This window comes from Microchirus variegatus (assembly GCF_963457635.1).
Source record: "Microchirus variegatus genome assembly, chromosome: 16".
Lineage (NCBI taxonomy): Eukaryota > Metazoa > Chordata > Actinopteri > Pleuronectiformes > Soleidae > Microchirus > Microchirus variegatus.
In genome coordinates this window covers 11,172,862-11,187,807 of record NC_139817.1, presented here as the reverse complement: position 1 = coordinate 11,187,807, position 14,946 = coordinate 11,172,862, and the positions used below count along the sequence as shown (strand labels likewise).

Genomic DNA, 14,946 nt, shown 5'->3' with positions numbered 1-14,946 from the left:
TCTAATTTTTATAATATCAGTTTTTCGTTTATCAGTATGTCAATACTAAATATTCCGGAATCAAATGGTCCACAAAGCAAAAGAAGAGATGATCCACAAGTTCCATTCTATTTGTCTATTTAAAAATGAATGAATGACAGTGTGTGACAGTGTCTGTGAAATGACATCAACTCCTCAAATACGTTGATTTATTTATGTTTATTTCACATGTAAATGTCCATGACAAATATTTGAATCATACTAACCTTAAAAATTAGTTGAGTGGAGCTTAGACGATTGTAAAAACCACAAACGAAACGAAACGAAATCAAAACGACACACGCGGATGTCTACAAACTCAGTGCAAGCTCTGCAATGCAGTTACAAAATATCCAGTCCGAAGGGGAAATAAGTGCACTTTACACATTTTACAGCAACGACATAACCAGGATTTTCAAATCAACTGAATTTTGCCAGAAAGAACAAAATGGACGATCTGTGGGTGTAAAAGAAAAGCAACAACTAAAGAAGAATCATCACAACAAAGTATGTGTAAATGTCACTTACAGTTTTTCTCGATTGTTTACACACATTTTCTGAAAGCATGCCTCATGCTCTAAGAACTGTACACACAAATCTAAAAACACACACACAATGGGCAAAACCCATGAAAATGTACATTCAAAACAATGTTATTTCTTCTCGAAATGGTATTTTGTTTTCAAATGACACACACAAACCATCATGTCGATAGACATTTATAAGAGCCAGTTCAACACTGATGTGCTCAATGTAAAACACTATGATGAATGGATAGTAGATAATGGATGGGTTGTTTTTATACTCAAAACACACAAATACACAGTGGTCTACATACAAAGCAGAAGAGCTCACCCTTTTATGCCCTTTTGTGCCAACGCACTGAATGCAAATTGTAAACCTGTGTGACAGGTTTTTTCCCATGTGACGAGTCAGTTTGCAAAGTCGGGAAATTAACTGGAATTTTGAATGACAGTTTTGTTCCTTTTATTTTCAGTATTAGTACTGCAATTTGAGTGTAAAGCAGGAACTGTGCTTGTAGTTTAGCAGAGTTGGTTCAGGGGGTTGGTGCATGATGTTACCTGTTGTGGTCATTGTGTCTCAAGTACCAGCAATTTGTGTGTAAACATTTGAGAAAAACTAAGATATACAGCACACAGTGGCTGCACAGAATCAACCGCTCTTGACTTGACTTGACACATTAATACATATTGGTTATTACACACTAAATAATGGAGCTTGTTATCCAAATGGAGAGAAAGAAAGAAAGAAAGAAAGAAATAGTGAAGCTAAAAGAATACACAATAAAATGCACCAAACACACAACTGTGTGTACTGCACAGAGCTTCACATCTTGAAACTCACAGCATTTAAACGATGGAGCTACAAGAGGACGGGGGGATAAGGACGAGAATTCAGGGGCCTGGAATGTCTCACTGAAACATCAATTTCATTCAAATGAGGCTATATTCATGTCCAATGAAAATCAAACATCCACTGTAATTTCCAGTAATTCCCAAACATTTCAAGTTGGCACCAGTGCCTCCAGTTACTCGTATGAGAGTGCGACACTAAAGTGTGACAGTTGAGGGGCGTGTTGCAAAGTGAGAATGTTTATGGAACACTGAAATCGTAAAAAGCCTCCGGTTTAATTGACCGCTCTCAGCGAGAGGCATCGACGCCGTCGAAGGCATCATGCTTCCTCTTCTAAGACCTGTGAGATGCACTCTGAGACTTCACAGGCAGCAAAACGACAAACAAACACAGCGAACGAAAAGGGCAACACGTACCTGAGAGAGACATGACACACCTATTCTGCATAAATTCAAACTCCTCACAATCATGACCTGGATAAATGAGAATCTCCACAGTTGCTCTTCGTGTTATCCTCTTATTCTCTAAGTCAAACAAACATGTACATGGGTAAAATCTTCCGTTGTGCAAAACATACTCTTCCAGTATCTCCCAGTTTAATTAATGTTGTTTATAACTGTTGAGGAGCTTAATGATGATTTCTAGGGAATCCGTCAGGGCCTTTATCATCTCACAATATCATTGTGGTAAGTCTTTACCAAACATTAAAGGTGCCATATGTAAGAATGTGGCCAAAAACGGTTACTACATTCAAATTCAAAATACCGTCTTTTAGGTTTCGTTTTCTGACGTAACTGGCAACCCGTGGTTGCGCGGCAGCTGAGACTCTACGGACTGCAATGATTGGTAGACGGCGGTAGGTGGCGCTACATGCCAAAACATGATTTCAAAACATAAACATGATTTTCAGTCTGCAAAATATTTTTTTTAATGAAAATATTTTGGCTGTACTGTTGTTGTTGGTGAGTTCAGTTTGTTATATGAATATTATTTCTGAGTCTCTGTGACATATTAGGAGGATTTTTTGGCCAGATGCTTTAGATTTATTACATAATGCACCTTTAAATCCATGTAATTGCCTCAAAGGAATCCATCCTCATATATGTGTGAATGATAAACAGTGCAGTGTTAAGCAGTGACACAAAGTTTTGAAACGTTATCTCTCTTTGAAAACTGAAATACGTGGCATCTGTGCAAATATTCATTATTCAGACCTTGATTTTAATTAACATTAAACTTGTTCGCCCATATGTTGTTACTGGTGAAAGGGTGACTACATGGTCTACATATACACTGTATAAAAGTCGGATACATTCCCATTGTATGCAGTAGCAGATGCAACTATAATCGTAATTTAAGTCACAAAAACACAAAAACCCTGAATCTGTTCTCCGTGTTCACTAAATAAGAGAGAAGATGCAAAAATGCACGGCACAAAACTAGCTGATATTAAACTGACTGCTGCATCTTCAAATGCTGTTAAATGTTTGTATGATTCACACGTAAACATGTTCTTACTGTTTGTTAGTCTGCAGTGACACAAAGTGCTTCACTAAATATGACATAACGAGCTCCTACAGGATGTACAAGCGTAAGTGGAGACAAATATTTATACGTAGATTGCGGTCATGCACATACAGTATAATGGAGGAAATCGAAACCCATGTGGGGTTTGGTGAAAGAGAGGCTAATTGTTCTCACTGGAGAAGGAGCATGCTGCACAGAAGCATGGCAAGGGAGGCGAGCAGCTCCACCAGCCCACAGCTCAGAAGGCTGCTGCGATTACTGGGTTTCCTGGGATTCATGTGGGGCCCGGGATCCTTTTGTTTCTCGGCTTTTCGTTCCACCAGAAATTGCTCTGAATAAACCATGTAGTTCTCCACACATCGACGCATCTTCATCTGATCAATCAGAGCCGGGTATCCAATTTCTTCAATGCCGACGGTGTCGTCGTCCCCTCCGTCGTTGTTTTTCAGCAGGTCGGACCTGTTCATGCAGCGCTCTATGAAGCTGTCGTACGACTCTGCCCGCGGTGGAACTTTGTACTCGAAATCACGGCCATAATCCTTTTCATCTGTGGAGCGGGAGCCATAGCGGCGGTACATGTAGTTGTTGTAGTACTGCTCTTCTTCCGGGCTGCGGAAATTGAAATGTGGTCGAGGGAAGCGGCCTAGACCGTAGCCAACGGCCATTCCGGCCACGGCGCCGACACCTGCTGCGACGATGGCTTTTTTGGCGAAACCTGATGACTTTGGCCTGTATCCCATTTCCTGCACTGATCGAGAGAACGGCGACCCTCCCATCCCATAACCGCCATGTCCATAGCCTCCTCCCCCTCCACCGTAATGTGGACTGTGGATCTTATTGTTTGGGTTCCAGTTGGGATGACCACCTGGGTAGCCACCACCGGCTGCTGGGTAGCCACCACCGCCTGGGTACTGGTTAGGATATCCTCTGCCTGGGTATTGGTTGGGATAGCCACCTGCTGGGTACCCACCACCTGCCGGGTATTGGTTAGGATATCCTCTGCCTGGATTTTGGTTGGGATAACCACCTGCTGCCGGGTACCCACCGGCTGGGTTCTGGTTAGGATATCCTCTGCCTGGATTTTGGTTGGGATAACCACCTGCTGCCGGGTACCCACCTGCTGGGTTCTGGTTAGGATATCCTCCCTGGTTGGGAACACCTCTGGCAGGATTTTGGTTGGGATAGCCACCTGCTGGGTACCCACCAGCTGCCGGGTTCTGGTTAGGATATCCTCCCTGGTTGGGGACACCTCTGGCAGGATTTTGGTTGGGATAGCCACCTGCTGGGTACCCACCAGCTGCCGGGTTTTGGTTAGGATATCCTCCCTGGTTGGGGACACCTCTGGCAGGATTTTGGTTTGGATAGCTACCTCCCTGATTGGGGTAACCACCAGCTCCTGGATTACCTGCCGGGTTTTGCCTGGGATACCCACCTGGGTTGGTGTTGCCTGCTCCAGGGTAACTTCCACCAGCAGGGTAGGGGTTGGGGTTTCGATTGGGAGTCTGCGGCTGTCGAGGATAGTTTCCTGGCTGAGAGCTGGATGGTTTAGAATTTGACCCACCCCTGTTGGAGGACGACGTCTTTCCTTTGCTGCCGCTGCTGCTGGAGGAGCTGCCAGACCTTTTAGCCCATGTGGATTCAGTGTTCAGGAAAACCATAATAAGGAGGGTGACAACTGCAACCTCACACAGCTTCCCCATTGTGGCTCTGCGGATAAAAGCATTTGAATGTAAATGCAAAAAACACAATGCATGATGCACAGCGACGCTACATTAAATGAGAAATAATTTATTAGTGTATATTAGAATAATTATTAATCTGCTAATCCACGCTGCCTTTATCAATCCTTCAAAAATTAGTATTTAAAATACATTTCAACATGACCATCTGGTTAATCTAACAACAGATTAATACATTACATCAACATGTCAGCCCTAACCTACATATGTAAGCACTCAATGTACCAGGCCTGTCTGTTTTTATATTTAGAGCAGTAAGAGGCAGCGCTTCTTCGTCATCATCATCATCATCATCATCCTCATCATCAACCGGCCGTTCCGTTATATTTATCATGAGCTGAATTGTTTTGTTGTCGATATTTACATAAAATCATCGACGTGTATATAATGCGAATTGCTCCTGATTCTTACCGTGAAAATGGATGTCTCTCCCTCTCTATCTCTGGGTGTCTCTGTCTCGATGAAACTGAGCTGTTGTGCTATATGGCATCGGTGTGGGGTGGGCCTGCGTCGACGGAGGTGCGCTCGTTTTGTTGCACAGGAAGTGCTCTGGGGGGGGGAAACACGTCACTGGTTCGAAATAAATCATTTGATGTTTTAAGAAATAAATGTTTAATGTGAATAAAATCAATCACGAAATTCATAAATAAATAAATACATAAATAAACGAATGTAGATTTGAGTACAGTTGATTATCCGTTACAGAGGGAATTCACCTGTTACAGCAGCAAGTGACAAGTGAAAAATATGATTAAAATATGAATATGAATAAAACGAGATTGTTTGGATTGTTAGACATAGGTTTCTTAAATCAGGACTATCAATAACATAGCTCACAATAGCTTTTGAAAACAACTAATTATATAATTAAAGGTGCCATATGTAAGAATGTGGCCAAAAACGGTTACTACATTCAAATTCAAAATACAGAGGTCTTTTAGGTTTTGTTTTCTGACGTAACTGGCAACCCGTGGTTGCTTGGCAGCGGAGACTCTGACTGCAGTGATGATTTGCAGCCTGCAAAATGTTTTTTTTAATGCAAATATTTTGGCTGTACTGTTGTTGGTGAGTTCAGTATGTTATATGAACACTATTCCTGAGTCTCTGTGACATATTAGGAGGTTTTTATGGCCAGATGCTTTAGATTTATTACATAATGCACCTTTAATTAATAGCAAACAAAACACACGCACACAAAAAACCACATTGGAAAACAACCTAATGTCTGAGATAATTTTCTTCTCAGAAATCTGACTTTATTTTCTCAGAATTCTGGATTTTTTTATTTTTTTTACATTTTGTTTGCCAAAGATAAATCATAATGGGGCCCTTATCCTCTTCCCTTGTATCAGCGTGTGTGACGCTGATACAGTGGCTGAAAATGCAAGTTTCAGCCACTGGGTGGCGAGCTATTCTGCAGAGCAGTGCTGATCAAACAGCTGTTCCCCAGGGGTGTTTTTTGTTTTGTTTTGTTTTTTTCCAAAAAACTTGCCAGCACATACAGGTGCATATACATACAATAGATAAAAATATGCTGGTTTTATTCATTTATTTATTTATTAAACAACACAAAAATTAAACACTTTAGAAGAACAGCATTCAATAATATTTAGTCATTTTAATATTTCATCATTACTATTTTTGATGTCTTTATAGTTCTGTGAGGGGGAGATTGTTGATATAAACTATTATAATGTTACTGATATAACACATACATATGTCCATATTTACTGTGGAATTTTGGAGAAAATCCATTTCAAAAATCAACATTTTGACGTTTTTATTGCAACAGTTGCTGATTTTGCAGTGCCACCTAATGGCCAAATAATGTTTCCCGTTGAATGTCTCACCTGATTCAAATCGTCGTCAGCGTGTGTGTGTAACGTTCTGACATTACCACCCTAACTGTTACACACTGGCCCTTTAGGTAAGACTAATATAATATAAATATAAACCATTATTCTGCCATCCACCTGTGGGTCCCGACGAAGGCTTTGGGAATGACTCTTTGATGGGATACGATCTGACCGTTACACCCCGGTAAATAGAACAAGCGCACCCCTAAATCCTGCGCAGTACCGCGGGGCTGTGTGCTTCTCGGAAACTTCAGTGGCAGCAACAGATCTGGGATCAGCGCAGCTGTCATTGGTTAACACGGCGAAGGCTTGTGACGTGCTTGTAAACCGTCAAACACCCGTATGTTCTCGCGGCTCGCACAGTCCGGTGTCCACGGGCGGAATCATGTTGGGAAGGAGAGACCTCCACGGAAGAACTGCGTCCACGAAAGTAACAGCGGGCACCTAATCAGTTGTGGGTCGCACGGTAGCGTTTTATGCCAGGTTGGATGAGCGCTACTACCCGGGGACTGTGTTAGTATTTCACGGAAGTGAGACTGTCGGTGTCGAATGGACGGATAGAGAGAGGCAGTCAGCCGGGGCTTGACACGAAGTAGTAGCCGAACAGGGCAGAGGAGGAGGAGGAGAGGAAGAAGAGGAAGAAGAAGAAGCGCGTGCGGGGCTCACATCTTCAGCTGGGGGATGTTATCGGTACTGTCTTATGGCAGACTCGTAGCCAGGGCGGTTCTGGGTGGACTCTCTCAGACGGACGGTCGGGACTACAGCCTGATAACCGCCAGTTATGGCTTCGGCAAAGACTTTCGTAAGGGGATCCTGAAGAAAGGGATGTGCTACGGGGACGACGCCTGCTTCATAGCCCGGCACAAAAGCGCGGATGTGTTGGGTAAGCTTCGCCGGCACAGACTACACCGACACCGGCCTGCGGGTGTGGGTTACACACCCTCTGTGTGTGACCTTCAGTGAGATGGAGCCTCTACACGTGCAATGACCCCTCGGATGAAAACACATCACCCACCACCACCATCCTGCAAAACAATGCTACAATCTTCCAGCCCTTTGTGGATTATTTAAGTCACAATATATAGTTTCCTTACAAGTAACACATTACATATTAGCCTGTGCTTCACGTGTCAAAGTCGCGTTGTTGTTTTTATAGCACGTCCTCTTTGATTATATGTTTGTTTTGAGGAGAAACACCGAATGACCTTTCACCTAGTTGCGTCTTAAAGGCAGAATACACCGCGGTAACGCGACATATTGAACACATTTAATCGGGGGTTTCAGTTCTCAACAGTTCGGCGTGAATAGACCCGAAAAGCATCTCATGGCGGCGTTTAAGACTGAAAACTACAATGTCTTGCAAAGGTCAGAATGGTTGAGCATGGAGGCGGCCATATTGCAAACACCGTCGTTAGCCTCCTAGCTTAGCCTCGCTTCGTTTGTTTTTGCTTTGTCCTCATTGCACACAGTCACTTGAGGGCAAACAACGCGATATACTCGATTAACCACGCTGCTTATTGACTTATACGAAACCCGTCTAGTACTAGTTAAACGTCAACGACACGCACATGTGTTTGGTTTGTTTATATGACGTTAAATAGGCAGGAACCACAGTCTCGTGGCTTCACACGTTTACACAGGGCAAACTCAAACTAACATGTCAGTGCTGGTGTTAAAAATACACGAGAACTATCAATATAACCTTCAAAACAATACAAACCTGTTTGTATGGATCATGTGTTATTTCTCCAACAGCACACGAGGAGCTTCACCAAGCTTCACAGGGTTATTTTTCACTTATTTCAGGATTTTATCTAGGGTTAGCAACGATGACATTCAGGGCCGTTTCTGGCTTTGTGGGGGCCAGTGTAAGATGCTGTTTATGGCCCCCTAGCTTGCCAAATTACAAGATCCACGAAGATACCACTATCTATGACAATTCACAAGCAAAACCGGTAACGGATAACCTCAAGTTCTCACAACCCAAAACCCTTAGAGTTAGACAGCATCCAGCTCGATGTGCAAATAATAAAAACAAAACCCCACATGAGTCTGAACATGCAGCTTAGAGGGCCCTATGTCGTCGCATAGTCCACTTACTTTACTTTCTTAAACGTATATATGTTCTCCTTTCTTGACTTAATATAACGAGAAGAACTGGTTAATGTTGGTTCATGGACAAAACAAGACACCTAAGAACACCTAACAACCCTTTTCAGCTTTTTGTGACATTTTATGGACCATAACAATACTCGGTTAATCGAGGCGGTAATTTCCAGATTAATCGATTATGAAAAATAATTGTTAGTCGCAGCCATAATCTTATCCAACAATGTTGAATAACTAAACAATTCAGTAAATGCTATGTGTATTTTTTTTTTTTTTATACACTTGCTGCAACAAGTATTCAATTGTTGTTAAATTGTCACCATCTTTCACAATAGCTTTTCATTGTTTTTGTGAAAGTAAGTTCACTGATTTCAGCTTCTTCACTGTGAATATTGCTCTTCCATGATGATTCGATTGAAGGATGGACACATTTTTGGCAATGGAAAATAATTGTTCATGTCGATTAGATTTCTCTTAAAGTCTTGCAGTATCGTTATGGTACATTGTAGTCTGTTGGCTTACTTTTTTAATCAATCCCTTTTTAGTTAAACACCAGCTGTGTGTTTGTAAATGTGTGTGAGAGAGAGAGGTGTGGTGTCATCTGAGGTGTTGTCACATTTTCATTCTGGCCTAACTTAAAAAGTTAATTACTTAAGCAGATGATTAATAATTGACATTGCAACTGAGAGGAGTTTTTTTTTTCAGTTTCACTTCACTCTAAAATGGAGTTACACTTCTCCTCAAAATGTGTGTGAATTAAATGTATACCTTTTTAATGAAAGTGAACAGTCTGGTGTTACAGAGATCAACAAAGATGACATTATCCTAACTTTTATACTGTTCTCATTGAAGATAAGACAAACAGTGCATTATCTCAATACTTTTATATTTACTCTTATTTTTAGCATTGGTTTGTGGGATGTATAATTAAGCACAAAAATAACCTTTTGTTCAATTTTTGTCCCATCAGGTGTGGCAGATGGCGTAGGTGGTTGGCGAGATTATGGAGTTGACCCTTCTCAGTTCTCTGCCACCTTAATGAGAACCTGTGAGCGACTGGTGAAGGAAGGACGATTCACTCCCAGTTATCCAGTGGGCATCCTGACCTCGGGCTACTATGAGCTTCTACAAAATAAAGTTCCCCTGCTTGGTGAGTAATTTCGTCGTGGTGTACAGACAGCCCGTGGTTGAGTGAGTCACGCTTGCCATAGCTAAAGTATGAGTCAGTCGGGACAGAAATTTTAATGGGGTAATTAAAATGAATAACAGATGGAGAAATGCAGAAAAGATACTCTTTGTATAATCATTGTCATTGCTTAGGGTTATCATTAATTCAAGCTCAGCTATGTGTCCACCAAGTGACGTTATACCCACGAGGTAACTAGCTAACTTGATCTCCCTGTGTTTTGTTATGCCGCCACTTGAAAGTTGAAACTCTGTGACCTTATGGGGTTCAACAATTTCCCTTTTGCACATAGTGAACATTTTGCCTCCAGAATGGTTGGGCGTGCACCTGTGACATTGCTTGTTGAAGGCCTGAATAGATTTTAAAGCCTGGCTGTGTCAGACATGTGACCAAGGTCACATTTCTCCTGAAACTCAGTATCTCTGACCCACAGTCAGTGCCAACACCAAATGTGAACCTCCCCCTCATGTTTACCAAAGGGCCTACTTTCATTTTGGGAGCCGTGGCAATGACTAAGTCTGTGTTTGACCTTCCCTGCTCAAGGTCAGTAGGACTGTTTGCTCGTAAAGCTGCAGTCTCTTGGGATCTCGGGTAAGCAAAGTGTGCATTTGCATCACTTTCATGGGGAACATGCACACATAAGCAGTACATGAGTACTCTTAAGGCAGCATTTTATGTCCAGCCTCTGTCTAAGTTATTTTTGCACGTTTGTATTTTCATTGTGGAGTGACCAGCTCTTCTTTCGTTCACAGGGAGCAGCACAGCCTGCATTGTGGTTCTGGATCGGCAAAGTCACCGGCTACACACATGCAACCTTGGTGACTCGGGTTTCCTGGTTGTTCGGGGAGGAGAGGTGGTCCATCGTTCAGACGAGCAACAGCACTACTTTAACACGCCCTTCCAGCTGTCCATCGCTCCCCCTGGAGCTGAGGGCGTGGTGCTCAGTGACAGGTCAGTCGCTCAGTGTTGGAAACATTCTTATAAATCACACGCGAGCATAACTAAAGGGCAAAAAAAACAAAAACAAGCTATGGTGACTGAGCGAATGTCTCTGCGGTAGGAACTGTCCCACCTTGTTTAAAGGTCACACTCCAGTGTGTGCTGGTGGCGACATGTTTGCTGCCAAACTAAGCTATGCATCTGGAATTACCAAAAACTACTTTGGAGTACTTTTGTATTCTCCATTTTTGTTTGTTTTTTTCTTTTTGTTCCTGTCTGCAGATTATGTCGATAAGCACATAACCGCCTCAACTAAAAATGCATTTAGTGTCTTCTTCATTTAGAGTCGATTCAAGGTCTTTTCCCCTCACTTTCTGCACAGGTTTAATGTCGTAGCTATGGTTTGAGATAAAGTACAACAACGAAATGTTCCTTTTTTTGGTGTGTAGTATGCTAAAAATAAGTAAAAGCCCTCCTTACCAAACAAAACATAATGTTAAAGGTTCCCAGTAAATAAAACTCAGTATTGTGATATGTGCCAGTAAACTGGAGGAAGTCTCTGAGTCTGCTGAGGACTCACAGGACAGGCAGCTCCCAAGTCAGCTGTGGGATTATCACCCATTGCCGTGTCTTTAGGATTTGGGAGAGTGACATGCTTAATGCTGACCTGCTTGATTACACACCAGAAACTGTCAGCAGCAGCTCAAGCATCACGTGCTTGTGTCATTTCTGAGACTAACCTCGCCCTGCTGCCCTTCTGTCCTGTAGTCCTGAAGCAGCCGATAGCTCCTCTTTCGACGTGCAGCTCGGGGACATCATCCTAACGGCAACCGATGGCCTCTTCGACAACATGCCAGACTACATGATTCTTCAGGAGCTCAAAAAACTCAAGGTGCCACGTCTGAACCTATTTCACTAACACTGTCATGAGCTGTGTCCAGTTTAACATTGCACGTTGTGCTGTCACATTTCAGCGTTTTCTTTGTTTTTCCATTCTAGACTACCAACTATGACAGCATCATGCAGACTGCGCAGAGCATAGCAAAGCAAGCACATGACCTTGCCTACGACCCAAACTATATGTCACCTTTTGCACAGTTTGCCTGTGACAATGGCCTGAATGTAAGAGGTAAGTGTACTGTGCTGTGTCACTTGTAGTGCACACCTTTTTTCTTGAAGATGCACTGCAATTCCTGGTGTTTTTGGTTGTATTATTTGTAAATTTACTTAAAGGAGAGGTTGCTGATTGGCATCAAAAATAGAATTCTTGATGAATTGCTTGTGCAATCGTAATGATATGTGAAATACAGTATGGCCTCAGCTCCTCACACTCTTTTGTCTTTTTCTGCAGGAGGGAAACCAGATGATATCACGGTGCTGCTGTCTATTGTGGCTGAATATACAGACTAAATGTGTGTCTGTCTGTGTGTGTGTATGTGTGCTTCTTTGGGGCTGATCCTTCCTTCCCGTTCCCATCTGCCTGAGTCTTCCATCTGCAGCCCTCCCAAAGTGCACTGCGTCTCGAGGGCTGTTCAGAGAGGCCCAACGACATGACACGACACACTCCTTGCTGCGGGACTCGCATGCATCCGTGTAACAGTTGGGGTATTTTATTGTTTCGGTGCTTGGAACGGTTTAGAGGACGCAGGCAAAGAAGACAGTTTGACGTTGTTCCGGATGCAGTAGGAGCCGAATACAGTGCGTTGAAGGATGGTGTCATGGTATGACATTTACACTTTTTAGGTGATTTCACGGAGACGCAGTAATCCGCAGCAATTTGGATTTACAATGGGTTTTAAAATTGGTAGACCTTGTGTATAAAAAGTGATAAGAGGAGTAAGCCATGGTTTTTGGATTTTTAAAGACGTAAATAATGTGTTGTACTTTTTTTTATTATTATTTTAAAAATCTGGTCCATGTTGTGAACATGCTTGAACAAACCGCATCGGTGGACAGAGTAAGATGATGTTGGGAGATTTATGGAGAATAAAAGACTAGGCGTTGGTAATGTTGAACTACAGAAGGGTGATTCCATCAGATCGATGAAATCACATGTAAGGTTAATAGGTTTCGTCACTTGACCAAGGGATCCGTCAGTGCACATCCTGATAAGTTGTACATATTTTTTCGTTGTTTTTTGGGGGGGGGAGTTCCGGCCTTTTCTGTTGTTCTTTGTTCAAGTAAAGAGATATTTTGTTACTGTTGTGGATGAGGTACACATGCATTCATAAATATATTTTTCCTGTATGTATAGACGTTAATTTGAAGTGAGCTTTATCAATCCCACACTTCCGTTTGCTGAAATGAACAAGACATTTTTGTTGAGATCGATTGCTGCAGTTTGTGTGGTCGGAGGGATGTTAGGTGTGTGTGTGATGTGAATAATGGAATATGTGATGTATTTTGATGTTGATATTTGTTATCTCACAAAGCTAAAGCTAGCCTCTGGGAATGCTTACAATTGCAATGATAGGTCAGGCAAATAAAGCAAAATATGTATTTTTTTATGTTGTATAGTTTTAAAAGAAATGAGTTTGAAAACGTCTAACATTTATGTGATGGATGAGTGAGTTCTTATTTCACTGTTTACCTTTTCCCCTCTTTATTTGTTTGCTGCCTCTGTTTAGTAATCGAGATGTCTGAAATGACAACATTTATTGTGTGTGTGTGTTTCTGCTGGCTTTCATCCAATTACGTTTATCAAAGACACAGACAACAATACTGTCCTGCTCATGATATTCCGTCCCTTTGTCCAACTGCTAGCCCCATTTGTTCAGTCTTTACCTTTTAAAAAGCAGGTGCACCAAAGAGTTTTCTTTTGTATGTCATTATGCTTTGTTGCTGTGTAAACCCCCCCTGTGCGCCTCCATTCTGAAGTGTCAGTTAAATATCTAGTATGCCTGAAGTAGTGTGAAAGACGAACATACCGTTTTCTTGGTCTAAGTTATCTTAAAGAACGTAAGCCACAGGTTTACAAACCAAAGAAGGAAAGCCATTCATAAATATGTGACGAGGGGGCAACGCTCTATACGGCCCGCTGTAAAGACAAGATTGTGATGATGGAGACCAGTATTGTCACTTTGTTGTTCTCATGGTAGACAATTTATAATTGCTGCCATATGCTACCAACAAATCATCCATGTGATGGCTCAGCAGTGCAACACATTACCACATTTGACAGAAATTTAACACGGTAGCAAGTTATTGAAAGATATTTTTTTTTTTTCTGTTTACTTTGTTTGCCCCAGTTTCCACAATTGTATCATGTTCTCACCTTTTGGAAGTTTGTGTACAAATGTTCTAAACTTGTATTTAGTCTAATGATAAAGCTATATTTGACAGAGGGTGTAACCTATACACAGAGGGAGGGGTTGGTGGAATGGATCATGGTGCTGTGTACTTAAAAAATGTGTGAGTGAGCACAGTTTCAGCCTTAACAAATAGCTAGACCTGTAATCAAGAGGCCTTTCCTGTCATTGCAAGCTTGTCTCGTCTCCCTCACTTTGCCCAGTGTTTGATGTCCGGTAAATGCCCCCCACTTGTTCTGTCCTTCAAAGTTGTTCTCAAAGGTGCTTCTGCAGTCTCTATGGTGTGATTGTCCTCCAAGCAAGCAATGTTTGTGCGTATGAAAGACACACCTACAGCGGTGTGTACAATGTGTAACAATACAGGTCTAATTTATGTAAATATGTTTTAAAATATGTACAATATTTAAATAAAGAATCTAGTATTTATACTAAATGTTTTTGCTTTTCCACTTTCTTGCCATGTTTCATCTTCAAATGAAGATTAGACAAAAGGATGGGTTAAATGAGGTCAAATTCACTGTCTCTAATTGGTGTGTGTACAAAAATTGCTAATTCTAAACAGTGTGTGATTGAAAATATTTACATAAAATATAACATGCACTAAGATCCATCCAATACATAAAGGTGTGTACTGTTCGTCCAAGTACTAAGTCACTATTTGGAATGGTTTGGAACCATTTTCTCTTCCATTAAAACTGGAAACTTGACTGTCATCATCCAACCAATAACGAACTTCACCCCTCATTCACAAACTTGTGAACCTGCGTGTGATGTGTGTTATTTTCAGCAGTAGGTGGCGGTGGAGAGTCATTTAGGACGCCGTGGATGTTTTGTTTACTAATCCACTCCACCTTCCTTGTAGCCCACACACGGCTAACTTCACATTCCTG

The 14,946-nt window shown here is 41.8% G+C and overlaps 2 protein-coding genes across 2 annotated transcripts; one reads left to right on the top strand and one right to left on the bottom strand.

Moving 5' to 3' along the window:
• Positions 1–189: 189 nt before the first annotated feature.
• prnpb (prion protein b) lies at positions 190–5,106 on the bottom strand. The gene is made up of 2 exons (XM_083902563.1): positions 5,070–5,106; positions 190–4,626 (listed from the first exon to the last, which is right to left on the bottom strand). Exon 2 carries the CDS (start codon positions 4,617–4,619, stop codon positions 3,090–3,092), a length of 1,530 nt encoding a protein of 509 aa, XP_083758689.1. The 5' UTR covers positions 4,620–4,626; positions 5,070–5,106; the 3' UTR covers positions 190–3,089.
• A 1,782-nt stretch (positions 5,107–6,888) lies between these two features.
• On the top strand, positions 6,889–14,450 carry LOC310938127 (protein phosphatase PTC7 homolog). Its single transcript, XM_083902568.1, has 6 exons — positions 6,889–7,397; positions 9,594–9,773; positions 10,562–10,760; positions 11,517–11,640; positions 11,748–11,877; positions 12,100–14,450. Exons 1-6 carry the CDS (start codon positions 7,196–7,198, stop codon positions 12,156–12,158), a joined length of 894 nt encoding a protein of 297 aa, XP_083758694.1. The 5' UTR covers positions 6,889–7,195; the 3' UTR covers positions 12,159–14,450.
• Positions 14,451–14,946: the final 496 nt, after the last annotated feature.